This window comes from Aythya ferina (assembly GCF_964211825.1).
Source record: "Aythya ferina genome assembly, chromosome: Z".
NCBI lineage: Eukaryota > Metazoa > Chordata > Aves > Anseriformes > Anatidae > Aythya > Aythya ferina.
The window spans coordinates 3348464-3375741 of record NC_140299.1 but is presented as its reverse complement, the minus strand read 5'-3'; the positions used below and the strand labels follow the sequence as shown (position 1 = coordinate 3375741).

The 27278-nt window shown below is 41.7% G+C and overlaps 1 protein-coding gene across 3 annotated transcripts in view; it reads left to right on the top strand.

Moving 5' to 3' along the window:
• The window catches only part of ARK2N (arkadia (RNF111) N-terminal like PKA signaling regulator 2N), a 43104-nt gene extending 20667 nt beyond the window's left edge, over positions 1-22437 (top strand). For 2 of the 3 annotated variants that reach the window (XM_084503735.1, XM_084503736.1), the window contains exons 3-5: positions 11586-11768; positions 15688-15814; positions 19402-22437. In XM_084503735.1, the coding sequence (XP_084359861.1) occupies positions 11586-11768; positions 15688-15814; positions 19402-19591 (500 nt within the window). In that variant the 3' untranslated portion in view covers positions 19592-22437. Of the gene's footprint in view, positions 1-354; positions 6497-11585; positions 11769-15687; positions 15815-19401 lie in introns of those variants that run through there. The other variant, XM_084503737.1, reaches the window with a different exon arrangement.
• Positions 22438-27278: the final 4841 nt, after the last annotated feature.

Genomic DNA, 27278 nt, shown 5'->3' with positions numbered 1-27278 from the left:
TCTTGTTGCATGATGTTTCGGATTCCTTCAGTCGAATTCAGAACTGAAATTGTAAGGGAATTGGGCTAATTTGATTTATAAAACAAACGAGACCTTTGTGACAGAGTTGTCTGAGAATTCTAGAATAAAAATAATTTTGAAGCCAAAATTTATGATAACTTCAGTGCGTGTAAAATGTTGTTTATTTCAACATTAATACTGTTGGTTGATTCAATATTTGCTAATTCCTCCCCGATGTCATATCCAAGGGACACAATTAGAAAAGTTTTATTTTCCTGAGTTAACATGCCTTAATAAACAATATTATGTTATTGCTTAATGATGTCTTATCAAATGGCCTCAATGTCTTTAAAGCTGGCTTCAGTCGTGCTGGGGGATCTGGAGGAGCGACCAGGGAAATTCCAGGATTGCTTGACAGGGGCACCGTATGGGATAGGAACTGCATAGGCAATGTCCTGGAAGAGGCCATGAACTGCTTTGCCGAGATGCAGAGGCAGACAGAGGAGAAATTTCGCATGTGGATAGAAAAGCTAACCCGTCTTGACACGGATGAAGAAAGCAAGCAACAACTGGAGCCCAGGGATCCTAAAATGCAACTAGTTGGCCAAAGAGTCCCCCCTACCACGCAGTCAGGGGCATTCATACAGATGCCTGATAGCCAAGTACTTCCACAGCAGTCGTTTAATTCTTACATGGGCTATCAAAGTGTTGATGCTACGTTAGAGTTTCCAGCGACTTTTAATAACAATTTTCCAGCTATCTTTCCAGAGAATGGGAATATTGCAGAGCCTGATCTGAATCAATCATAAACTTAAATATATATATATATTTATCTCCTATCTTTGCAATCTTGATGTTACTTTGGATTATGCTAAAAACAAGGTTTGCTTTTCTCTTCATATATATTTGTTTCGTTTTTCTCTTCTGGGTTTGAATACCATGGTATCTTTTTTAATTTATAGAGAATATATATATATGTAGTTTAAAAAGAAAAATAAATTTACACCCATGTGCATGTGCCAGCACACACATAAAACACCTGTAAAGGGAGGGGGGGAGTGGGAAACACCGTAGGCTTTCATCACCCAACTTGGGAAAATATAACTTAGAATCCTTGTTTAAACACCCCAGAAGGAATAGAGCTATGTTTGTTACCACAGGAGCATTTAGACTGCTCATTCAAATGCTCTCTTTGCATGTTAGAACATTTATATAAGGAAATAAGTTTTATATTTAAAGATGCACCCTAGAGAACCAGACAAGATACAGACCCATAACTTTTCCTTAACTCTCTGTTTGTTCCCAATTTCTGCAGCTTGAACATGGCACACATTAGTTTTTCTTCTTCCTTTTTAGGTAGAAGTAACAAATGAGCTTGCCCTAAAGCTTTAGCTATATATAACCAGTATGCACAACTGATTTTTTTTTTTTGTCTCCCATTTAGTAGTTCATTTTCTGTCCAGAGTTTTTATTAATGTCACTGCTGTCTTGCATATGACATATTTATGGAAGCAGCTGTCTGACGCTGTGTGCACAAATAAGCACATGTATACATATATATATATATATGTGTTCAGCTTGGGTGGAAATCATCTCCTCTAATTTTAGGCGTCTAGTTTGCTGTTCTGCAGATCTCTGGAAAGAGAAGCACCTGTAGAGGATATCTCCTGGCGGCGTCTTTCTCTTCCATCAGTTGTCTGCACTCCCCTTCTAAATAGTTTAGGTGAGATAACTTCTGGCTGAAGTTAGGCGAGATGAATCACCCAAAAGGACATGTGTGTGCATGCATGACCGGTGCATACAAAGCACTGCTGCTTCCCTGTGTATATACGATCAAACTGCATCCTTCGTGCTGGGATAAAAATAGTGGTGTCAGTCCTAAGATAAGCAGCCGTTGCTGGATGGATTGGTTCTTGGCACAGGAATTCAAAGAAAGGTTTGGCAAGCAGATGAGCAAGCACTGTGGTGGTCGGGAGGAATGGTTTGCTGCTCTGGGTCAGACAGCAGGAGCTTCTTCTGAACCATGCTGGAATGCTGCTGAAATCATTATTTACTTGTGACTGGGAATGCCAGAGCACTAGTTTCATTTAAATAATACAATAACTTGCTATTGCGTGGATTTTTTTATACTGATAGTTATCCTGAATAGGCAGGCTTGAAACTGTGATGTTTAAAGTAGAATTAATTTAAAATATATATTAGAAACCTCTATTTAATTCTTACTATTACTACTACACACAGGGATTTTTGTTCACCTCTCCAGTAAGGCCTTTCTTCATGTGAAGTAACTTCTCCATAGCTACCAAAAATGTATACTTCTCATCAGCTAGAACGTGTTAAAAGTTTCTAATGCAAATCAAAATTTTAATAATGGAAATTGAAATTCTTTGCATAGGCATAGTTTAAGTAAAGAGAACACTACAGGTCTCTTTTTGCTCTGCTATTTTGTCTTTTAAATATCGGTCACTTCTGTTTTTTTCTAATTATTTTAGCCAAATTCCTTTTCTTTCCATTGGAAGTAACCACTGTATCTTCTGTAGGTCTAACTTCTTCCTTCCTGAAGTCAGTGGGAGATTTTTCATCAGTTTGTGGCTTTCAGATCAAACCTGTAACCAGAATTCAAGAAATGCTTTTTATTCTTGGTATAATACTGTCACTGGTGTTTTAACGTTGTTCTTGGCTCAGACTCTTTTTTTTTTTTTTTTTTAAATTTGTGATGCCTTCATTAAATAGAAAAGTTAGAGAGCTACGTTATTTTCAACGTAAGTGTTTGAAAGACTATGCAGGAGATAATTTTTAAGAACTGGAATGAAATCTATACAGAACATACCAACTTCATGCTTAATTTTGATACAAAGATTTTGATATGAACTTACGAGAAGACTCCCTCATCTGAATTTGTGTGCATTTTTAACTTAACTGTAGGTAAACTTTAAATGAGTTACATTTAATTGCAATTTAATAAACGTATCTGCTTAAAATTTAAGGTCATTCAGGGAAGATAATTTGCTGATATGAAAAAAAAATCCTCCTGTTGTTCATAGATTTGATATATATACCTTTATGATGATAAGAGCAGCATATTTTAAAGCATGACAACCTTACAAAGCCTTCCCATGCATGCAGAAGCAGCTTTTTGCAGTGACTGGTTTCTTTTAATGTGTAGGCATCACTTAACTCAGTATGTCTGTAAGCATGCTCTTAGCCTTTTTTTATAAAGCACTAGGTATGGAGCAATTAGGTATTTCAAAACAAATTGTGTAAGGGGATCAGTTGAGCTTATTTTTCTCTCAGACTTCTAAACTGACTTTTATGTACTGAGCTCATAAATAGATAATAACTTTGGGGATGTAGCCAGTGAAATTTCTGCCTACCTTCAATGTCTTGGTTAGGTAATCTTTTTTTCTTTAAAAACAAAACAATAACAAAAACAAAGCAGAATTGAAATAACTTAGTGTATTAACAAGTAATTTGCATTTGAATACTGTAGACAAAAAATAAAAATTCTCCAACACTTTTATCCATTATTATTTTATTTTATTTTTTTTAATGAAAACAATTACAAATGTGAAAGAACAAGCAGACAATTAAAGATGTAATAATACTAGGGTCAACTTATTGAAAGGCATCCCGAAGGCTGAGGGGATGGTTCATCTCAGATGTAATTGGAACTCATTTTCCCTATGAAAGCTGCCTAGCGTTGAGGATACCTGTGCAAGACCAATGGCTGTAAATGATTTTGGAAACTTCCAGGCTCCTGATAGGTAACTTCAGAGGTTTTCGTTTTCTGGAAAAATGGAAATATTTTTGCTGTAGTATCTGACTACAGTTGAGTTTGCCCAGATTTCCATTTTAAGTCTGTTTTCAAAGGGCTTTGACTAAAAACTTTCAGGGAGTTAGAATTTCTTCAGCTGAAATTTTAACATAAATTTTAATCTCATCAATTCAGTATTGCATTAAAGTAGTCCAGCCTTATTTAAGTGTGTCAGGAGGAAACACTTTTGCTTTTCAACCTGGAGATAGATTTTTTTTTTTAATGTATGTTTTTGCTCACATCTCAAAAAATTGCTTTAAAACCACTGAGTTTAACACATAGAGGAGAATCAGTAGGACTTTTTGCACAGGTATGGAGAATCACAAATGATGATTTGGAGTTTGTATAATTTTCTTAAGATTTATACTTCAGAAAGGATTAAAGACACATTCTAGTTTCTTAAGTAGATAATTACATGTGGTCTTATGTTTTCGGAAGGGTAGATGCGTCAGGTCAGATCAGCTGGCGTAGACCAGGATAACTCCAGTGTAAACGGTGCCAATGTAAACCCAACTGGCCTATTCAGGTTTCTACGTTGCCATTTTTAATATTGAATTATGTTCTCAATGCGGCAAACATTTCTGCATGGGAGTAATTGAACACCCCTTCCATCGACTGCAGAGTCAGGATCTAGTAGGAGGCGAAACACAGCTACTTCATTAATGTTTTTATATGAGTGCAAACGAGCCTTTATAAAAGGGACTAATTGAAATGTCACGAAATGTCAAACTGCCAATTCGGTGAATGAAACATTACAGGATCTGCTCCTAGGGTGGGATCCAGTGCAGAAGCCCCTGGAGGTCCTGGGGGCTGAGCACTCGTGCTCCTTCCCCCCTTGAGAAGGGTTTGAGAGGTACAGGCAGTCCCCAGGTTTGGCACACACGTCGGTTTAGCTGAGGGTCGGGGGCTTTTCTTTACATGTTTCTATCAAAGTAAGTGAATTTTCAGGGCTTGTTTAGGAAAAAAGGTAATTTTTTTTAATTAGCACACAGAATAAAACAAATTCAAGTCAAGGCAGTGAGCCTTAAAACAGTCTATTGGAAAAGTAACTGAGCAGGGGGAAAAAAGGCAAAAAAAAAAAAAATCCTAGGCATTTCAGGTATACCAATCTTTATTGTTATTTCTAACAGCATTAGGACAAAATAATTCAGGTAGAAATATGCATCTGTTTGTGTTATTATTTTTTTAAGTTCACGGTGTCTTAGTGTTCGTGCAGGATTGTTTGGTTATTTTGTCAGAGCTGCTAAAGTTAAGACTGGAGGACCGGTCTTAAATGTGCTGGAATGAGGTTGGGCATTTATTTTGCCAGTCGAAACGTATTTATATTATCACGGCGTTTTCTTGTTAATGTATTTTGTTTCTTTCTGTATCACATACTGTAAATGTCTTTAAGTGCTATCCTGTGTCTTTAAGGGCATTAGAAATTAAATCCCAGCCCTATTAAAACCAGTAGAAAACCTCTACTAATTTCAATGGGGCTGGCATTTCTCCTCATTAGCAAAGGAACTTGCTGCAGGTTTTGGTCAGAGACTACTTTAAGGGGACTCTTTGCCTGATAAAAGTGTGTAAATGGGGCTCCCTGAGCTGCTGTTTGTTTTTTTGAAATGATCAAGGTCTGCACTGTGACCACTGCAGCTGTGTTTGGAAGCATTAGAACAAACGCGCTGTGCAATTAGTACTGTAGACGCTAAATACTCAGGCTGGTTGATGAAGATGGACAGTACTTCGCAAAACATGCAGCTAGAAAACGCTTTTTCTCACAAATCTTATTAATCTCATGGTGCTGGATCAGCAAAGCAAAGGCACACGGAGAACAAGATTAAATTAAGACCGATTTTGAGCGCTCTGTTACATCTCAGACTGATGGGCAGGGGTTAGCCCGGACCATCAGAAGTTTGGTATCTCATCGGGCCGCAGCAGCTCGCCGTGGGAGGATGCAGACCGTGCTCCAAAAACGTGATGCTCCTGGCAGGGTGAGCCTGCCTGCACTTGCCTGCCTTTTGCTAAAGTAAGTTGTGCCTCCACAGGAGAGTTTGTGGTTGTAGCTCTGTGTGATGCTTTCAAATCCCTCCTGATAAACGTCTCCCCAGTAAAAGTAGGGAAGAGAGCTGGCTAATAGGTCTGCTTCCACAATTAAGCAGTCATTAAGTAGCACCAGTGACAATGAGTCCTGTTGTGCGACAGACATCGTGCATTTCCTCCTGTTCTCAGTGCACAACCATGCTCCGTGCGCCTTTGCTTAACACACATTGAGAATACCTTTATTGCGTCTCTCAGTGTAATTCGGTAAAACAAATCCAAGATACTTTCCATCTGGCCATCAAAAAGCCTGAAAGAATGAATGTTGATCAGCAAGACTTGAATTTTTGAGATCTCTTCTGGTGTGATATATTATAAATGATCCAGTCTGAGAACAGATACTCATTTGATCATGTTGGTTTTCATTATTTCATTATGATAGTTTAAAAGAAAAAAAAAAAAAAAAAGCTTTATTGTGTGAAATGAAGGAAACTGTGAGGAAAATGGATTCATCATTTTTTTGTTCACTTTATGATTTTAGGGAGAATGTTGTTACACTACTATTGTTTTTTATTGTATTTACCATGTATTCTTTGCCTAACCCTGTAAATTTTGAAATGTAACTACTGTAACCTGGAATAAATAAATAAACATAAATAGTAATGAAGTGTTTCATGTTGCTAAACAACATTTAAAAAAAAAAAAAAAAAAAAGGCAAAGGTCTCCTGCCCCACACCCTCCTTTGGGAACTGCTTTAGAGTTCAGATCCTTTATGCCATCTGAACCGAGCCTGCTTTTGCTGTAGCTCTGGATCATGTCTTAAATAATACCAGGTTTGTATTGTTTATCTAAAATAAATTAAAAAAAAAAAAAAAAAAAGTGGTTGCTTCAGCCTGTACTCTTATATACGAAGCCATCCTGTTTAGGTGGAAGTTACTGGTTTGTCTACTACAAAGCTATTTCAGCAAGTCATTTGGGATGCAATCCTCTGGATCTTAGTTTTTGGCACCCAAAATTTGTTTGCCTTGATTGCCATAGTGATTATCTGAGCTTTTAATTGATGGGGTTATTAAAGTCCATGCTATGTTTTGCTTAATCTTGAAGTCAGTATAGTTATCCCTCAAATTTGTGCGAGGTGTAGATGAAAGGTGTTCTCGGGTCTTTTTATTCTTTTAAAATATCTATCTCAGTATTCTCTCTTGCTACATAAAATCAATAATTTAATTCAAGGTACTGGGGTGGGCGTAAAACAGAGCAATGCCTTTATTCCTGAAGAAGACCCAGAGGTGAGGCCGTGGCTCTTTAGGCTTGCGACTACCTGGGTGCCTCGGCGTGTTGCCTTTTCAGCTTCTGCACGTTTCAAGAATACATTCCCGAGCACTATTTTTAAACTCCCCCATAATTTCCCAGTCAAAAATAGCTCGGTAATTTGAGGGGAGCGTTGTTTTCAGCCCAGCTCGGCTCCCTAGCTTGTTAGCCCTGAGCGAGCCGCACATCTCTGCGTGCCTCAGTTTCCCCCACGGGCAAGGGGAGGTGAACAACCACCTCGCTGAGATCACTAATGGAGAGCTTTGTTCAGAACAAAGCGCTGCAATTACTGCTGCTGCTGTTATTGTGCACGTCTGAGAGCTTGTGGTGCTGCTCACACCTAAAGGAGGCTCCAGACACCGCTGGCTCCAGCAGGCAGCCCCAACCACCAGAACTGGGCTTTCAGCTGTGGGGTGACTGCAGCCCTCTGAAGCCTCCAGCCTTTTTTCTTTACTTGGAGGGAATTTAAGCACATAAAGTACTCTGAGTAAGTCCTGTCCTCAGGGCTGGAGCTGGTCTTGCCAGGCAGTTTTGGTGCTGGATTTGGGTGCTCTGCTGATGCCAGACCAAGCCCTGCACGCTGGGGAGGCCGTCCCCCAAAATCCCCCTCTCTGGCTGCAAAGGGAGGACATTTGGGCAGCGAGCTGGGCCTCCATGCCTAAATTTAAGAGAGCTGAATGACTCGGAGGAGTAAATCCCCATTCAGGTCGTGCTAGCTTGCCCTTTGTTTCACGCTGCAAAGTGACCCCGGTACGCTGAGCATTGCTAGGCAGCTGCTTCAGCACAAAGGTAGCCAACGCCGCTTCTCCCAGGGGCGCTGCTTTCTTAACCCACCGCTGGGTTTTTACGCTCGGCTCCCCCTTTTTTGCTCGTGCTGCCCTTCTCGTGAGCTGGGGGATGAAAGGAGACGTGGCTCTGTGGAAAGCATGGCAGTGGCTAGCAAGTAGGAGGCGACTGAATTTGCTGCGTTGCAAACTAAACTTGTTATGTGTAGAGCTGGATTTCTGTGCATGTGGCTTTTAATTCACGTGTCCTGAGCGGATTTAGCCTTGGTGGGCTCTGTAAATCGAGGGAGATGCTTGAAAGTTTTGTCCCTGTCATGACCTCTGCCTCCAAATTCTTAATAAATAAATAAATAAATAAATCCTTGCAGTCTTTCCCTCCCCCTGTTAACATTAAATGTCAACAGCTGTATTTTGCTGCTGGTACTTATTAACTTTCAGCCTTGTCTTTTTCAAGCACTTAGTGCTTTAGTAATAAATTAAAGCTTATCACCAGTGAAATGTAAGGCTTCCAGCTTCCTTGGGTGCTCAGAAGAAGCGATTTTTCCTAAAGGCATTGTTTAAATTACTGAGTAGGGAACCTCCTAATTGTGCCACGTTAGATCGTGATCCTGGCATGATTTCATTTTGCTGTCTCCTTCGAAGTCCCTTTGCAGCCAGCTACTGTGAGGAGCAGCCCTATCGCAAAGACAACACGATGTGAGTTGTGGCTGTGGCTTTGGTTGGTCCTTTCCAACCTGAAAGCCCTTTTTGGTCCCTATTTCCTAGCCGAAGCCGGCTGTCCTTATTCCTCAGCACCCCGCAGTCCCTTTGCATCACGCCGTCAGATGGCCAGGGTTAACCCCTCCTGCCCCAACCACCTGCTGCCAAAAACGAAGCGGGCTTTGGGCACCGGAGCTGTTTTAGAGGATTTTTTTTTGATAATACGTCCACTGCAACTTTCATCCGGTTGTCATCTGGGACTGTTTCATTTATTTTTTAAACACACACAAGCATTTCTTGCTTGTTCCTTCTTTTATTCATGCTGGGAGTCCCAGGCTTGTTACCTCGGCCGCGTACTGGTGATAGGTGTGGGTAACCCTGGCACCAGGGCCCTTCCCTCTCCAAATCTGGCTTTGAAAGGCAAGGCTGAGAAAAGCACAAAGAGACCTCTGCTGTGCTTGGTTTGTAAACAGGCAGCTTGTTTTCTCCAGATCTTTAAATTGGTGGCTGTTACGCTGACAAATATAATTACAGTATGTAAATTATATTGAAAATATTTTTGTCTGTTTGATGTATACTAAATTTAAGCTAAGTTATAAGGTGTGCTGTTTGGAAGTGTGGAAGATACAAGAGTGGAGCTACAGATAACAAGTTTATGCTTGTATTTCCTACTGATGAAGACTTTCACACAAGTTATTTCTATGGGTAGGTGATGAGAATATCACTCTGCATGTATATACATTTATTATACATTTTTGCATGATTATACATGTAGGAGTGGTACAATTTTGACTTGAGACTATTGGTGCCTTCTGTCCAAATACAATTTTACTTGTGTAGACACGTCTATCTAAATCAAATTTCCCTGCTTCTTTTGGAGACCTTAGCAAGAAGCGAAAGAAACAAAGCCCTGAAGGAACAGTACACAGCTCCTGAAATTTTAGATAACCTTTTGTAAAAATGGTCAAATAGTCAATATTGTACTTGACCCTCGTATCTTCTGCACTCAACCGTTTATTTTTATAGATCACATTATATATGTTCACGCTGAACTCTGATGATAAGACTGAAAGAAAACATTCCTCTCGTGATTCAGTCCACTTGTAACTTCTGCATGTAATTAAGTCATCAGCTTGCACAAACAATTAACCGAACATCAGCCAGCTTAATTTTGAACTTGGAATGCCATTATTTTGCAATCGCCTTTTCAAAAGCAAAAGATTGCCTTTCAGTTAATTATCGGGATTTCTTTTCTAGTCATAATCATCAGTGTTTCATGTTGTGAACAGTTTGGTCTTTAATACATTGGCATTTAACTACTCATTTATTTTTGTCGGGTCTGTTTTAAGTTTGTAATATAACATTGTTTTATGAAACTGTTGTTTTGGAGGCAGGTCTGATCTCAAATATTTTGTGAATTTCTTCATACCTCGTTGCAAAACTGATCTTTAGTACAACTTAAGCAATATGGTCACTCTTTAATGAAGCATGTTGCTAATCACAGAACAGGCATTTCTTAGGGTATTGTGTTGAATTATGTGTCAGGGACCGAGTTACAAAAGCAAACCTGAGTAGATGCAGCTTTTCAGGGACCTAGAGCTGGAACTTTTAGTTCATTGCATTCTTTGTCTTCAACAGTAGACATTGGTTACTTCCCAATGAGACTGATCTTTCCTGAAACTTTTTTCTTTTTGTTCTTTGTGAATTTAAAAAAAATCTTCATTCAGTAACTCTGAAGGTCCTGTCTTTCTGAACACGTCATTAGTGTCCCATATGACTGATAATGTTATGAAAAAGCCCCTCAGATGTTCAGCTGCCAGCACTCCTTTGGAGCTGTGCAGTTACACGAGGGAAGCAGCTGAGCTTTGGCCATTTTTCCATTTTGTACCAGTTTCTGTGGCTGAAGTCTTAGCCCAAACCAAGTTTTCATTCTGGCACTTGAGGAACTCCAAACACTTTCACCCACTCTGAATTGATAAGCTGTATTTGCTAGCTGAGACAAGGTATTTGAATCAAAATGCACATCCTTTCAGCATTATGATGTCTAGCTGTTCTCTCTTTGCTTCCACATCAATCCTTGTCTTGAATTTGAGGTTTCTTTGAGCCTCTTCTGTTTCTAGTATGCTTCCTAATCATAGGAGGTTTTCATTGCTCGAAAAGGAAATATTCTGCCCTAATGAGATGGACCAAAAATATCTTTTTGTTTTTCCTCAGTAAGATTTCAGAATCATGCAAGCAATTCTCTGCTTATTTCCCCCTTCACTTTGGTGGCAAAAGGTGCATATGGTGATCATAAAAACAAACAAACAAAAAACCATATTTATCGCTGCATGCTATAGTTTCATTCCTCATTGTTCTTGATCTTAACAAATATATAAAAAACAAACAAACAAACAAAAAAATACATTGCAGTTTTGAAAAATCCTCCCTGTCCCTGACAGACAGCTGTTACGTAAGGAAGCTCAGCTGATGTTAAATTGTTGTAACTGGATCAGTTATATCAGAAAGTTAGCTTTACTCAACCAACCCTAAAGTAATGTGAGCTGTCACTTGAGTTTTGTAAAACTCTCTAGTTAAATGTCTTGCCAAATTTTATGTTCCGTAGTATATTATTTCTTCTTTTAAACTGAAGGTTTTATCCTTTTAGGACTGTAAATGTAACATTGTCAGATACTGGAGCTGTTGTGTGTTAACGTGAAAGATAATACCCAAATAACTGGCACATTCATAACGCTGTTTTCCTCACATCTGTGTTTTCTGTGTATACAAAGGTTAAAATGTCTCTGTAATCTCAGACTATGTTCATTAACTGAAGTGCAATAATTGGTACAATTTACAGTTCTTTAAGAGCTTTGCTAGGAGATTGCATTAATCCTTAAACAATTTATATGTATTTTAAAGGTGCCTTTAAAAGGTGTATGCCGATTTCTGACAGCTGCTGCCTTTCTCTCCTTCTGCAGATGGACCTCCAGTTGTAGCTCATTATGATATATCTGACACAAATTCGGACCCAGAAGTGGTAAATGTGGACAATCTGTTGGCGGCTGCAGTAGTTCAAGAGCACAATAATTCTTTAGGAAATCAAGACTCGGGATCTACCTGGAGAACCAGGGGGCTGATAGAGGAGCTGAGCGCTGATACAGGTCTGTTGAAGTTCCCTTCCTCTGGTGTTCATTCATTCCAGCATCTTGGCCACTGTCTCTGCCTTCTGTCTTTTCGGTATCTTTGTAATTTATATGGCTTTAAAAGCACCTTGTACGGATTATGCAATAAAGCAGTATAGGAGTTTATTGAAAATGTCTGGCATTTATTCCAACATACAACTGGTAAAAATTGGCAAAGGTTCCTGCAATGTGTTTTTTTGAAACTAATTTTCTTAATTATTTTTCTTCCTTCCCCTCTAATTACTTCTTGGAAAAAAGGTCTTTTTTTTTTTTTTTTTTCCTTTTTTCCTTCTCTCTAGTGAGAGCGAGCTAAACTTATTACTTAATGATTGATTATGATGACCCATGCCACTAGTTAGTAACCAATCATAATCTTATTTTAATTATTGTAATTGTCTATGTCTATGTATGTCTTATTTTTTCTCTCTTTTTATTTCCTTAAAACATACGCATTAATTATTCCCATATGCCACCTTCATTTTTTAACATACCCCAGAAAACTGGACATACTGACATCAAATAGATGAAGGGTGAAAAAGTGCTGGTAAGGGGGCTTCGCATCAAGAGACTGAAAAGAAATTTCCTACAAGAAAGCAAGAGCAGGAATACTGTGGGAGGCTTCATAAAAACTGCTCAGCTTCACTTGGTGCTTGCAACGCTTCGCTAGCAAAAGAGTTGAGCAATTAGACGAGATGTTGCTGTGTCTTGGGGGAGAGCCATATAAGCAGGGAGCTAATGGGGAGTATTTCCTATCGACTTCATCAAGTATCCTCAAGTGGCAATATATTATCTTCCTTGCCACTCATTTTTGATATATAGTTAAGTTTTTTAGCTGCATAAGACATGGAGTCTTGCTTCTCTTGGTGGAGCAGAGTTTTTTGTGTTAGTCAGTTTTTAAATACCAGTAGGTCGCAGCTACTTTTCTGTGTCTATCAGGCTTAAAGAAATACAAGTACGTGGCAGATTTTGAAGAAGCTGTTCCATTACTATATAGCAGACGTTTCTGTTATGTCAATGTGAGAACCTCTGTTGTGTTATCTTTGCTGTGCTCTGTGGCCGGATGATGTTCCAGCTTTTTTGAAGCTTGCCTGCGCTTTCCAAGCTCACTGCTGTTGTTTGCAGGATAGTAGGCTAGCAAGCCTACTCCTCTATTAAGTGATTAAAAAAATATATATAAATATTAGAACAGCTGAAATTAACTTTATTACATAGCACTAATGATTTGGTACTTTAGTAGAAAGAAAGGAATGTAAGGAAATAAAAAGTGAACGTTTCTTACCAAGCTTCCTTCTGCTTACCTGTTATGAGTACAGTTGAGCGATGCAGGTAGAAATTTGTCATCCCTCCTTCTACCTATATCCAAGGGCACTCACTTTTGCAAGGATGAAGCTGTGAGGTAAAAGAAACTGAGATAACTTCAAGAAACTTCTTTATCCTTGAACCGATGTGAACATGTCCAGACTAATTCACTCCTCGTGCTGGGAAAGCATCTGAAAGGATGAATCTTTTTTTTTTTTCTTTCCCCTGCATATACTTTGCCCCAGAGCCTTGTACCTCTAGTACACTTCTGACTATACATTTGTCAGTGCCAGCCTTTTCTTACCATGCCTAAGAGTGCACGTTTGGAAAGCAGATGTAAGATTTGAAAATTCTGTTTTCCAAATTAATCTCAAGCCAGTATCTAGTTTAGCATGCATTAAAAGATGTGTTCCCATGGGAAAATAACACCGTAAAGTTTATCTAAGTGAAAAATCATACTGGGACACACTATCACATCTTTGTGTATGGGCAAATATTTGGAGTTGTTTTGCAAGCTGATGCAGGGAAAACAAAACATCTCCTTTGGGCGTCATCTTCACATTAAAAAAGCGTAAGCATGTTATTAGGCATGAAATTCGTATGGCCAGAGGCTATAAATCTGTGTGCCGTAATCCTGATTTATACTCAGCTACGTGTTGTAATATTTACTTTGCTAATCACGGTTTCCCTACTGCTAAGTACCTTTTTTTGTCTGAATGTACAGTGATGGCAACGTCCTACTGTTTTGGGGCTCTTGTTTATACCTTGGGGACTTGTTAGGGGGCTGTAAAAGCCCCTCTGATGGGCATTACTGTGTCTACAGAGGTTGCAGGATGTCATAAGTCAGTTTTTTAGCCCCAGCAGTTAATGTACTAAGGCAGACCGAGAGCAGTAGCAGCAAGCTGGAAGTGGTCAAGGAGCTCCTTGCTGTTCCGCTGTTGGGATCGGGGCGATGCGACCCGCTGGGGCAGCAATCACCTTCAGCTCCTGGTTGGCATTGCTAGCACATGAATCAAAGCCTCTGAGCCTCTGTTTCACGTTGCACAGCTTGCCTGTGTGCCCGGACACTTCTGTTTAAGAAATATCCGTGACCCGTTTGGGGACTTTATGGCAGTCTGTGATATTTGTTCAGCTGAACTGTAATATTAGGAAAAGTCTGCCTGGGCTATTCATTTAGTTTGAGCTCATCTTAAAATCTTTCTAGCCTTGTGAGGTGGAAGCTCCTCCTTCAGGCCCATTGCAGCACATGCATTTCCTTTCCTTTCCAGCCCTGCTCTGATGCTGCACCAAGCGCCTTTGCTGTCCAGAAACAGCGAGCATACAGTGCTGTCACTGTCCTATTTTGCTTCCACCCTTTCTGAGCATTTCAAGTATTTCTGAGTATTTTCAATTAGAAAGTCTTCCTGATGCTTGTTCTCAGGTTAATTTCTTCTTTTTGTGTCCTCTTGGTCCACCTTGGGGTTTAATCAGTTCTGCAGTTTGCACGCTTTGGGAGTTCTGTAGATGATTATTGCAACCTCCTCCTCCTATCTTTGAGGAAGTGTCCAGTCAAACTAGATACGGATAATGCATTTGGCTAATCTCAAATTTTCCTGCTCTACAAATGATTCTTCCCATGTGTAATACAGTTGTGTGAATTGTTTCCAAGAAGCAGGTAGTCTCGTCTTCAAGGTTGCCCTGCTTCTCCCAGGTTGCTGCTAAGGAGACAATAAAAGTATATATTTTTATACTTTTACCTATTGAATTATTTTATTGTCTATAAAATAAAAATTGTTTTGTCTATTTTGTGTTTTCTGTGCAAGTATAATATTTCACAACGCAGTTTCACTAATTGTGGTGAAGTACGCAGCAGTACTTAGCAGGAAACCGAAAACCTGCCACACTTCTTGTGTTTAGAAAGGACTTGTTGTTTGACAAAGTGATGAAATGGATAGCCATTGAGGAGCTGTGATTAAAAACAAACAAACAAACAAAACCCAACATTGTTATATATAAAGTTTATGAAGAAAAGTGTGGTTTTTTGTTTGTTTGTTTGTTTGTTTGTTTTCTCAAGTATTTGTACTAATTTTAGAGCAGATGTGAAGCGGTCTGACCAGAAACTGATAGTTTTGTTTTCTTCTGTCTCCTGGTTTAGAACAAAATATTGACACCAACATTTCTATTTCCTCAGGGTGTGTGTGGTGTTTTGATCCATCCTGTAGCCTTTCTTTCCCATAGTGTCAGTGGGTTTGATTTATTGACAGTAGATTGTCATCTTGCTTTATCTCAAAGAGGTTTAGGTGCAGGCTAACTCTTAGCATTATTGTAAAATAACAGTTGGAAAGTCCAATTACCCCTAAAGCGGAGGAGTGTGCCTGACACAATGTGTTCCTGTCTTTTTTCACATTTGGATAAATGTGAAAACTGGAGATTGGATAAATCCAGTGATCATCCTGTATCAGATAACGCACTGAAAGTTAGCGAAGTTGATCTGACAACCTTTCCTGATCTTGGTAGTTCAATCTTTGTTGGGTTAGCTCTAGAAATTCCTTTTCCAGCTGATTCCTGAGTCATGTAAGCTGTTAAACATTGGCTTTGTTTGCATTTTTCCCTTCTATAGGTCATTTGGATCCAGGCGTCCTTGCAAGTGACAAAACCTGTTCTGGTAATGCCCAGATCAATGAAGAAATTAATATTGCCTCTTCTGATAGTGAAGTAGAGATTGTCGGAGTTCAGGAACATGCCAGGTATGAATTCCTTTTTCCTACTTTTTTCAATTTTAATATTTCATTCATTTTATCAGAATATCTGTGTTGCAAAAAATAATAAAGGAAAAAAAATTGCTAACTTTCACTTGGCTAGTTATCATCCTTGACTGATGCCCCAAAGGTAGCACTTGTTTTTTCTGTTCTGCTTGTCATGGTGATATCAGAATGTTTTCCTGCAAAACGGTTATCAATGTCATATGTATTTAGATTAAGCTTGTGATTTGCTATCAAACATCAGCAGGCTAGACATATGAAATATTGCAACACCAAATGTTGAGATACCAACTTTGTGTGTGTCAGGAAACGTTGTTAGGAATTCTGTTTTTAAGTACACAGGATAAATATGCAAATACATAAATCAAAATAATTATTAGGGTTCTTGTTTCTTTTCAGAATAATTCACTTTAAGCATTTAAATATTTTTTGTTTTATTTAATTAATCAGTTGTTGAAGAAGTAAAACCAGTAGTGTCTTTTCAATGGCCAATGCAATAAGATAGCCCTTTCAGCCTAAAAGTCAAATCCGTATTAATCTTGGTTTTATTTGAAGATAAAAGGTAATTCAAACCCCCAAACTAGATCAGGGCAGGAAAGCCACAAGTTTCTCCAAAGTTTGGACAGATAGCAGTTGAGCTGTGCTTTGGCTGTTATTCTTGGTAGGCATATTTTGATGTCTCTCTCTTTAGGCTGTGGTCTTTCCTTCCTTTGAGGTATTTTGAATCAGCTGAGCAAGACCAGCATTTTCATACAGTGAGGAGAGTCAATTTGGTGAAATAAAACCAAGTTATTACAGTGTACACACAAGCTCTGTTTAAAACTAGTTTGCTTCCTGGTGAGTGCTAGGAGGAGGAAAAGGGGTGTGCAAGAGAAGGAGCGGAGCTTTTCTCTGTCATTCCTTCACCACATCTTTCTGGGAGAAAGGAAGAAAGAAGATGTGCAGGACCCAGTTTCCTGGGTAGAAAACTACAGATAGTTTGGATGCAGGGCAAAAAAATCAAAATTCTAAGGTGCTAAAGGCAGATGAACTTAGTCTTAGCTTCTAGAATAGTGGAAGTCTTCTCATGGCTAGCCTGCCTATTTATCCAGCAGACCCAGAGCTTAGAGAATCTTTACCCTGATGCCAAGTGACGAGGACTTGTTCTCCACTACTATTTCGTGTGCTAATCTGTCTAGTGCTATATACACACAAGCCTTCTGCATGAGGTCCCTGAGTCAAACACTTTCCATGCTGTTTGCCTCAATAATGTTTACCATGTATGAGAATAGAAATGTTAAGTAAATGCAGAGTTGCTGTTTAAAATTAGTTTTAGTAGATATGGACCGAAATAATTTCAGCAAAGATAGATGAATAGCACACTCTTCTTCTTCTGCTTGCCTTTGTTCATGTAACCACTCTGTCATCCCTCAAAAAGTGGTTCTTACTGGTTCCGTAAAATATGTGCACATTTTGGTTGTTTAAATCCTATTTAGAGTTTTATTTCTCTTGCAGGTCTAGGCTTGCAGTTATGAAGTATTGATGGGCTTCTGACAGGGTTGTCGTTTGGAAAAGGTTTAGGTTTTTGATCAGTATTTCTTGCATGCCTAGTTAGTACGGTGTTTGGATTCCGTTCTTTTGCTCACACTGTTTTCATTGTGCTCCATGCTCCATGTTGTCATTGGATTGGTGTGAGTTGTGACACTCTAGAGTTTGTCTCCCATTTGTAGTTCTTGAGATTGGTAGCAATTTGGTGGCATTTCTCATCATTAGAATTATACTTGGCATTTACTTAGGACACCAAGTCATGTTTCTCAGTTTCTTTATTTTTTGTCTGATAGAATTATTTTTTTAATCATGCATGTGTATAAAAGTCTTCCATTTTTTCCTAGGTTTTCTTTTTGTTTTGTTTTGTCCCTTTACCTGATATCATCGCTTTAGCTACAGGTTGGAAAGCATGTTCCCTAAGTTAACACTTGATTGAACATTTTGTTATTGGCTGCTTGTGCGACTTGTTTGAGGATAAACACATTTTTTTGCAAGGCATCATTTCCATGAGATAAGTCGTAGATCGCTTTCTGTCATCTTCAGGGAGAAAAGTTAGTGTTAGCCTTGCCTAAGCATGGAGGGCTGCTCTGTGTTGTAATGGTGAAGCATAGTCCCTGAGACTGGGCACTGTATTTAGTTTGCTTTGGCTACAAACCTTTTGTGTCAGTTAAGCTTTAAAATGTTTCTTCTTAAAAGAAAGTTTAAAAAAATCCCCTCCATTTGTTAGAGTTCCAATTCCTTATTACTAATTCTTCGTAGACACCTAGTTCACGTATGCGTTTTTAAGCTCAACAATGTAATAAAAATAATTCTGAACATTGCATCCAAAACTAAACAGGGTATCTGACATTTGTATTCTAACAAGTTAGAGCTCAGAGAACGAGATTTTTGATCCTATTTCATGAAACTCTTTCTCTAACCAGAGACAAACATGATGAGCATAACCTAAGGCGTTCTGGAGAAACTAAATTGTGCTGCCTTGAATTAAAGCCAGTAAAACGTAAATGTCAGGAATATTTGACCAGTGCAGGAAACGTGGGTGCCTGAAATACAGTTCACGTGCCTTCACAAAGAGGAAAAGGTTACCCCAGCGGCCCCAGATCTCCTGCCTACAAGAGCAGAATAATTTTTGGAGCACGAGGTATAACGTTTTACTAGTGCTTGTTTAAGGTTTCCAGCTATGAAAGGAGAGACCATCTTAAAGACCAGTAATTCTTGTCATCACTTCATAGAGCAAGCCGAGTCCTCTGTTATGCTTTTTTTCTAGTTGTTGCTAGCTTGTACTTAATTTGTCACTTACCTGTTATCAATATAATAGATAAAAGTACTGTGCAAGTAAGTAGACACGTACCTCACTTCAGCAGGGCACTTGAGCGTGTGCTTATCTTTAAATATGTGATTTAGTCTCATTGACTGCAATCACTGAAAGCCTAAATGTTTTGCTGAAGTGGGGCTGTACCATTAGCAGGGAGCATTTCCCAGCATGTTTGTAATTTTTAGTTAAGATGACCGAAGAAAAATCAAGTGTAATGGCTTTATTATTGTAATGAAGGTATCATTATGTCCTTACGGCAACACAGTTTTTTGATTTCGCATAGAAAGTTGTCTTTTCTCTTTGTCTCATCAAGTCTCGCATTCAATTTTTCCTTTTTTAAAATTCCAGTGGGTAAAATTGCTAGCGGGAAGCTGAATGCTTCTGCATAATACGTGATGGGGCAGAAAACTCTTCGAGATCCTGGGGATCCATGCACATATTTATGGGGAACACCCACTGGTAGTAAGAGTTCTTAAAAAGAATGTAAACCCCAGCAGCCCCTTCCCCACCTCTGCCCATGATTATGAATTTAAGTCTGGTCTCAGCGTGGCGAACCTGCAGATCAGTGGGTATTTAAGGTGTCGTGGGTCTACAAATGGAAAAGCCCCAAGGAAATTTTGGGGAGGGACACATTAATGAAATGCATAAGCGGTAACACACTGCAGCTAAGAATCTGGTGCCTGAATTCAACAGCAGCTTTTAATGCTTTTTGCTTTTTGCCTTGCTACAGGTGTGTGCATCCTAGGGGAGGCGTGATCCAGAGCGTGTCTTCCTGGAAGCACGGCGCCGGCTCTCAGTACATTAACACTCAGCAAACGCAATCATGGACAGCTGTGACTCCCCAGCAGAATTGGTCTTCGCCCCCAGAAGTAGTAGACCTCACGTTGGATGAGGATACCAGACGCAAATATCTACTGTAATGCGGTGTCACTGTGTTTCTGTCCCCATCCCTCCTCCCTTTGTGGCACAGAAGTTCATTGTTACAGCTTCAGCTTCAGAAGCCCTATTCCTGGCGTTATGGCATTCAAACTCATGAAGTTTTTCATTTCCATAGGAATGTAGTATAATTTTAAGATCATTTAAAACGGTTTCTTTGCCTTCTCAAAGGAGGATTCTTCCCAGAATAAAGACCCAATAGCTCCAAATTTAAAGCACAGCTCTAGTAGCTAACTTGCGTGTGTTAATTTGAGGAAAAGCATACAAAGTTGTCCTCCCACCCTGTCCTGCCTCCAACTTCAGAACATTTTTTAATTTATCAGTATATCAGGTTTGTTAGTAGAAGTTAGTGTTTTGCTGTGTGAGCATCAGTGATTTTGAGAAATGCTGTGTCCTCACTGATTTCAGTGGAACTGGGGTTATTCAACACTTCCAAAAACTGGGCCGAGACCATTTATACCCAAGCTGATGTGGTTACGTTACCAGCAGGAGGGACTGTCTGTAACACAAAAGGCCCATAGCATATGCACTGAACAGCTTTTAATTAAAGGACTTTTATTTTCAATTTAATTTATAGTTTACACTCTTTTCAGTGCTGAGTCTTCTGTCTACTTGACTACTGTGTTTCACTGATCATTTCCCACAGCTTATTACAGTTCAAAATAGTCGTAACAGAAACTTTCTAGCAGCTAATTATTGAAAAAGCACAAGGAAATGAAAAGTAATAAAAAGGCCCAACACCCCTCTCCTTTTTAAATGTATCTGAGCTTTTTACCTATTTCTGAATCTTGCCTCAAGTAGGGGAAGGAGAGAAATGAAATGTATTTGCTCCTAGTCCTCATTTCTTCTATTGCTTATCTGCTTCATTGACCATCTCAAAAAAAAAAAAAAAAAAAAAAAAAGTGTAAAGCCCCAGTCTAGCAAAGCACTTTAGCAGCTGTGTATTGTTAAGCTCTGACAGTTTGCTGAAACTCTCGGGGCCATTCAAGTGCTTCAAACTCTGTCCTAAAGGTCGTTGCAGGATCAGGGCCTGAGGTTGTGATCTGTTCTTTAACTAGATCTGCACCATTTTCCTGGCTTTAGGTCATGTCTCTTATCCTAGTTCTGGAATTGCTTTTAGGGTATGATCCAGGAAACACTTTCTGCCGGAATATTTGCTTGACTGAAATCAGTGGAACTGCTTGCTTCGGAGGACTCCAGTTTCTGTAGCGTATGTGGGGGTTCCTGGCCATAATCTGTCATATTGAGCCTTCTGCAAGGCAAAAGCCAAAGATTAGACTTAAACAAGATGATACTCACTTTGAGTATCTGTTGTGCAATTAAAATATTCCAATGTTTCTAATGGAAATTTTCTACAGCTCTCTTGGCAGCCTTTTGCCATGTGATGCTGAACAGGGGGTAGTCAGGACATGGGAAGTTGTGTTTCGTGTTTGTGTTGGCTCGTTTTTAAAGTTATTTGGCTTCCAATATTTTTTTTTCTGTGAGCAGAAAACAACAACAACAAAAAAACACCACCAAAATTCAGTTACCTGTGTTGTCACGTAATGTAAAAAGAAAAAAAACAAAACAAAAAACAGTGGTGGTATAGTCAACAACAGTTTTTTTCTTTAATAAGCAGAAAGGTTATGACTGCACTTTAGAGAACAGCTAGGTAAGGGATTGTTATTCCAGTTTAAAGCTTTCTAAAACGTGGAGCTGTGATAAGTGTATTGCATGACCAGGCAGTGTATGTGGTGCTTCTAGCGACGGGTTTCTTTCTCGGGGGTGGGAGGGAGGAGCGGAGCCCACGCTCCTTGCAGTAGGGACAAAAAAAAAAAGAGCCTGCACCATCAGGACACTCTATCAGCAGAGGCTGCTGATCTTTTTCTCCTCGTGTTTTCATCGCGTACCTCGGCCGTCATTTTGGTGGGCTGGCACACATGCTGTAAGGTGACTTTTGGATTTTGTGTGGCTGCTTCTTGCTGTTTGATCGAGTCGTTTAAAGATCAGTTTCGAGGAAAGCTGCAGGGACCCATTTGTAGTCCTTCCATTAAAATCGCAAACTATCTGTTTTTCAGTTTGTATATGATGTGACTTCCATGTATATATAAAAGCGACTGCGTCCTAACCAAACTTCCTCCAATTGTGCACTGTGTTTGTTTAAACAACTCATGTATCGTAGTCTGATACAGGTTTTCTTTTTATTTTATTTAAAACACTACATTATTTTCTTTTATTCCTAACAAATTTGAAATGATAGTGATCCGAAAACCACAATCACTGGATAAATAGGAAGTGTTTTCGTTTTATTGTTTTTATTTTTTATTACTATTTTTTTTTTTTTACAAGAGAGCAAAAGGTGCCTGGATGGTTTTGCTCTTCTCAGCAGGAAAGTGAAATGTTAGCCATTGTATGGCTAAGAACCAATGCACTTAGGGCCTGATCCAGAGCCCACCGGAGCTGATGCGGGGCTTTCCGTCAGCTTCAGTGTGCATTGGCTCAAGCCCTTCATGGTTTTAGCAGTTCCTGAATTGCTGGAGTGTGAACTTGGAATCTTCTGTAGTGAAGACAAATCATTGCTTAGAAGTTAAATGTTTAAAACGTGTGACTCTAGTTAAAAAAAAAAAAAAAGTTTGATTCTTCTCGACACTCGTTATTTAGTTCTCATTTTCCATCTTGTATTTAATGGTCTTTGGAGAAAAAATAATAATAAAACAGAGTGTTATATATATATATAAATATATATATTTTTGGTGCAAGATGAGACCTTCTGTTTTTTGAAACAAGTCTGTAGCATAAAGGTTAAACTATTTTAAGACAAAATAAAATAGAGTGTATTATTTAAACAATATCATCTTGTTTGGGATGTTTTTTTGTTTGTTTGTCTGAGCAGCCTCCTCGTGGTATTTCCTCCGAGCGCGTCCCCTTGTCCTCCTGGTGGTCCCTGCAGGCTGAGCAGAGCACTTGGCCACTGGGATCCTGCTGCACGCAGATTTTCCCCACAAGAACCACAGTGGCCTAAAAGAGCTGGCAAGCTGAAACCTGACATTTGAAAGAGAGGTGTAGACCAGCAGTGGAGCCGTGCCCGGGTCCTGCAGGCCACAAGAGGTGGTGCCACGCTGAGCTGCGTTTGGGGAACCCCTAAACTCCCATCTATTGCCTCCACTAATATGGAAGCAGGAATGAGAATATAAAATCCATTATGTTTCCAGCCGGACAGGGTAGTGTGGTTTATTTCTGATGGCTTTTGTCACACGGGGAGGCTCTCCATGGTGCAGGTGGTGAGAGCCATTTATCCACGTGTTCTACATAGCCAGACAGATAACAGAAGTCAGTTCGCTTTTCAGCCCCATTGAGTTCTTGGCTTCTGTGAAGCTTAGAAATGGGAATTTGGGGGCCAGGTTGTTGCCATGAACATGGACACCAGAGATTTTGTTTCACGCACATCACCAGCAAGAGAACAGCATCACAGAGTCTGGTGCAGATGTGGGAAGATGAGAGGCAACGTCCTCCCCGAGCCCTTTTTCTCCATCACCAGGAGAAACCCAGCGTCCTTGAGCTTCAGCACACGCCATACGTAAAGCCTGACATTTCCCTGCAGTCACTCAGCACATCCCTCGTGGCTCAGGCCAGTTTGCTTTGTGGGGATTGTCGTTTCTGGAGCTGTATGAGAATTGACAAAAGCTGCCCGAGCAGCTCGCATTCTGTATTGTTTTCCACGGTGAAGTCATTGCAGTGCAGATTAATTTTTTGGCTGAGTTCTGTTTGTCTGCCTTAAAATGGGAAGTGAAAGGGTTTTACTGAACAAACTAGTTCTCGCCTTCCCTGGAGGATCCGCAAAATGTGTCCTTTGCTGAGTGCTTCACCACCATTTGCTGAAGTACTGTTTGTTTTTTCCCTCTCCTTTTTAGGGTTGCAGCTTGTGAATGCCAGATGCTTTCTCTCCCGAGCATTGCAGGGACGGAGCTGCAACTTCCCCTCTGCAGGGACAGGGGCAGCCCTCCTGCAAAGCACCTCCTTGTGTACGAACACATCTTGTTTTACTTCCAGCTTTGGTGCAAATAAGGTGGCTGCTCTCCTTTTATTGGAACTAAACAGTAGCTTACAGCTGGAAAAACAAAACAAATTAGAGCTCTGCAAAATTCATTTTTCATTACTCTACACCACGCAAATTGAATGCAGACCTGGAGCCTGGCTGCTGCCTCTCACGGCGGGTTTCCTGCGTGTGGCTCTGACAAAATCCCATCCCCTACAGCTGAGGATCACATTTGCTTTGCCCACAGCTTCACCCACTGATAGCTTTTGGCTGGCCCCTGATCAAGGGCACCCAAACCTTTCCCACCTCCTTTCTGCTGGGTCTTTGTGTGTCTGCATTAAGGCTGATGCCACCAAACCCCACTGCCACGTCTCACTCCAGCTCATCCACTTCTTCCCCTGCTGGCAGTGCTGCACGAGCCCGCCTGCTCAGCAGTTTTCAGTAGAAATCTCCAACTCTACGCCAAGGTCACTCGTGAAAACACCGAAGTAGCGTGGTTTCAAAGCCGGTCTCTCTAGGGGAGCCAACAGCTTGCGCAGCCACAGCTGAACCAGGCATCAGCTTCCTCAGAAACTCACCATGGGCAGATTTAATTACTCGCATGCTAAAATATCCTGATTGCTCCTGTCATTGCCATGTTAACCCCCTGGGTCCCCAGCCTTTGGCAGCTGGGACCTCCAGGTCCTTCCAAGGAAGCAGGGTGCCTACAAAGCCCCCAGGAAGGGGGTTTCATGTTGGAGTGGTTGGGCTGGAGCGATGCTGGTGAGACCCTGATGAGAAACGTGTCGCTCTTGCAGTGTGTTAGTCAAAGCTCGTCTCACATGGCATGGAATGTGACAGAGATCCACAACGCAGTAATTTTACTGCTTTTCCCCATGATCACACTTCCCACCCGGGTCCATTTAATCCCACTCTCCTCGGACCGCGTGTGACAAAACCTCCAATACAAATACCCCTGGCAGGAGCTGTGCCCACTGCACGGCCCCAGCTGGGCGCCCCGGGTCTATTTCGGGACATCTCCCCAACACCCTCCTCCTGCCAGCTCTCACAGCTCTTACAGGATCTGTCATCTGCACCAGGAGCACAGGCGAGGCTCTCCAGGACATGGTGATGGGCTGGAAACCACCTCCTTCACTGGGCTCTCCTCTTGGTCAGCAGCACGTCCCTGAGATGTCCCCTCCTTGTTCCTGTGCCTGAGAGCTGTGCTTTCAGGGAAGGGCACCCTAAGAAAGCTGCTTTGCACTTAAATAAAGCAGTGGTGAGGGTTAATGAATAGATTTGGGAAGATGGGTAGGTCTTTTGAGCGGTTGGGCTTGGCTCTTGAAGGTGGGCATGGAAAGCTGGGGAGCTTTGTGGGGATCGACCCGCCTTAGGGAAGTGCTTCTCTGAGTGATCTGAATGATTTTGGCCCATCATGACCCCAGATTCCTGAGGAATTGGTCATCTCCTGGTGGCAACTGTGGGGACCAAGGAATGGAGGAGGCTCCCGGAGAGCTGCCTGGAGAGGGGCAGGGCTGGTGTGTTACTGAGACGGGAGCAGTAACCAGACGCCTGCCCTTGAATTATTGAGGAGCTGCGGCGTGTGCCTCCGGGGCATCGTGAGTCACAGCATGGTGAGCTGGGGTGGGCGGCGTGGTGCTGCCACCAGCGTGCTTCCAGGTCAAAGCCACGATAAATCCCGATGAAAAGAGGGGAGCCTGCAAAAGGCAGCTCGCGGCATGGCTGGGACAAGGCTCAGCGTGTTGAAAATGCAGTTTGGGTCATCTCCATTGCAAGGAAAGGTTCCTGGGGCACACCAGGCCGTCCTCCACGCCCCGTGGATAATCCAAGGACCTTTTCTGTGTCTGGGAAGCATCAGGCCTTCATTAGGAGGAATTATTAGGGAAATTTTCACAGCAGGCCAACCTGGGCATTGCACAAGGCGGGGAGCACGCTTACCAGGGGGGGCTGAGCTCCCCACAAGGCAAAAAAAAACGTGTTATTAAAGTGCCTCACAGGCCGGTTAGCGGCGGTTTTTAATCCAGTTTGGCCACCGACATTTTAGCTCGGAAAATGCGGTCTGGAAGCAGCCGGTGGAAGGCACTAGATGGCACCAGAGCCGGAGGCACGGGCTGCAGCCGCATGCTGCGCTCCCATCCCCAGGAGCAGGGGATCAAGGCTCCAAAAATCACGCCAAAAAGGGCTGGTGGGTGTGAAAGCATCCCAGGCATCGGCAGGGTTGGATTCGCACCTGGCTGCAGCATCCTGGCTACAGGAAAAGTGAGCCCAGCGGGATTTACCTGCAGCTGGACAAATACAGGGTGTAAATGCCGCCTTGCAGCGCTTGTGTATGTCCTGGGGCGAGCTTTGGCTAAAATGGGCACATTTAAACACTGAGCACACACAAAAGATGAGATGAAATTATGGAAATAGCAAAATAAATGTAAATTTAGTTGAGCATAAGCCTCAAACAAAGCCTTGGGGTGACCTGGGTGTCAAAGCCCAGCTGGGGCTCCCATCGCACTGGGCCAGGCTGTGGTGCCACGGCACCACCTCTCCCTGTAGGATTTCCTCTGATCACCACCCTCCAAGCCCAGCGGGGTGTTTAATCCCCCAGCAAGACCTTGAGAGCCCCAAAACCCTGTCAGCGTGCCACCAGGCGTGCTGGTGGTGTGGACACCACATCTTCCCATCTGCAACCCGATGGCATTGCTGCTGTGGGTGTGAGACGTCCTCCTGGAGCCGGCTGTGGCAATTTCTGAGGGAAAAAAAATAAAATTAAACGATACATTAAATAGATATATATCTATATATCCGTGTGTGTGTGTGTATAGGTGTTCACCAGGGCTTTTCTGCTGCTGTGGTGGAGGTCTGCAAGGAAAAGCCAGCTTCGGATGATGTTGGCATGTGGGGTTTTGAGCTGGCTGATCCCACTCCCCTGTCCTGGAGGGTTTCACCCCATTTTTGTGGAGATGGCAGAATCCCTGCCCTGCCATCCCTGCTGGAGGACAACTCGGGACCCCGAGACGGGGCTGCAGGGACCCCAGGGGGAGCCTGTGGGTGCCGAACTTCAGCCGTGAGGACAGGTGGGGACCCAGGCCTCACTTTAATTTTAATTTCATTTATAATGCCAAGCCGTGGTGTTGGGGATCGGGCTGCTGTGTGTGTGTGTGTGTGTGTGTGTGTGTGTACGTGCCGCAGCCCCAGCCCCCCCTCCACCACCTGCCACCCAGGCAGTTGGCGTTGGGGCAGCCGGCAGAAACGGGCGGAAAGCGACGATTTTTTGTGCGTGCGTTTTACTTATTTTATTTATTTATTTATTTATTTATGTATTTACTTATTTATTTATTTATTTCCCACTCTACCGTTACCCTGCGTGCACAAACGGGGCAGACCTGCCACAGGATAAAGATTAAAACCAGGATGGGTTTTTTAATCTTTATTTTATAAATGTAGTCAGGAAGCTGATTTAGCTATATCCCCCCCACCCCCCTCCCCAAACCCCCCCTCTCCCAAAAAAACTCCCCTCAGCCACACTGCGCGCGTGCCCGCGCCCCCTCATCATCATCCCCCCCCCCTTTTTAGTGGGCGGGCACGCGCGGGCCCGCGCCGCGCTGCCATTGGCGGCGGCCGCCTTTGTGCCCGCGTGCGCGCGCGCGCGGGCGGGGAGCGCGGCC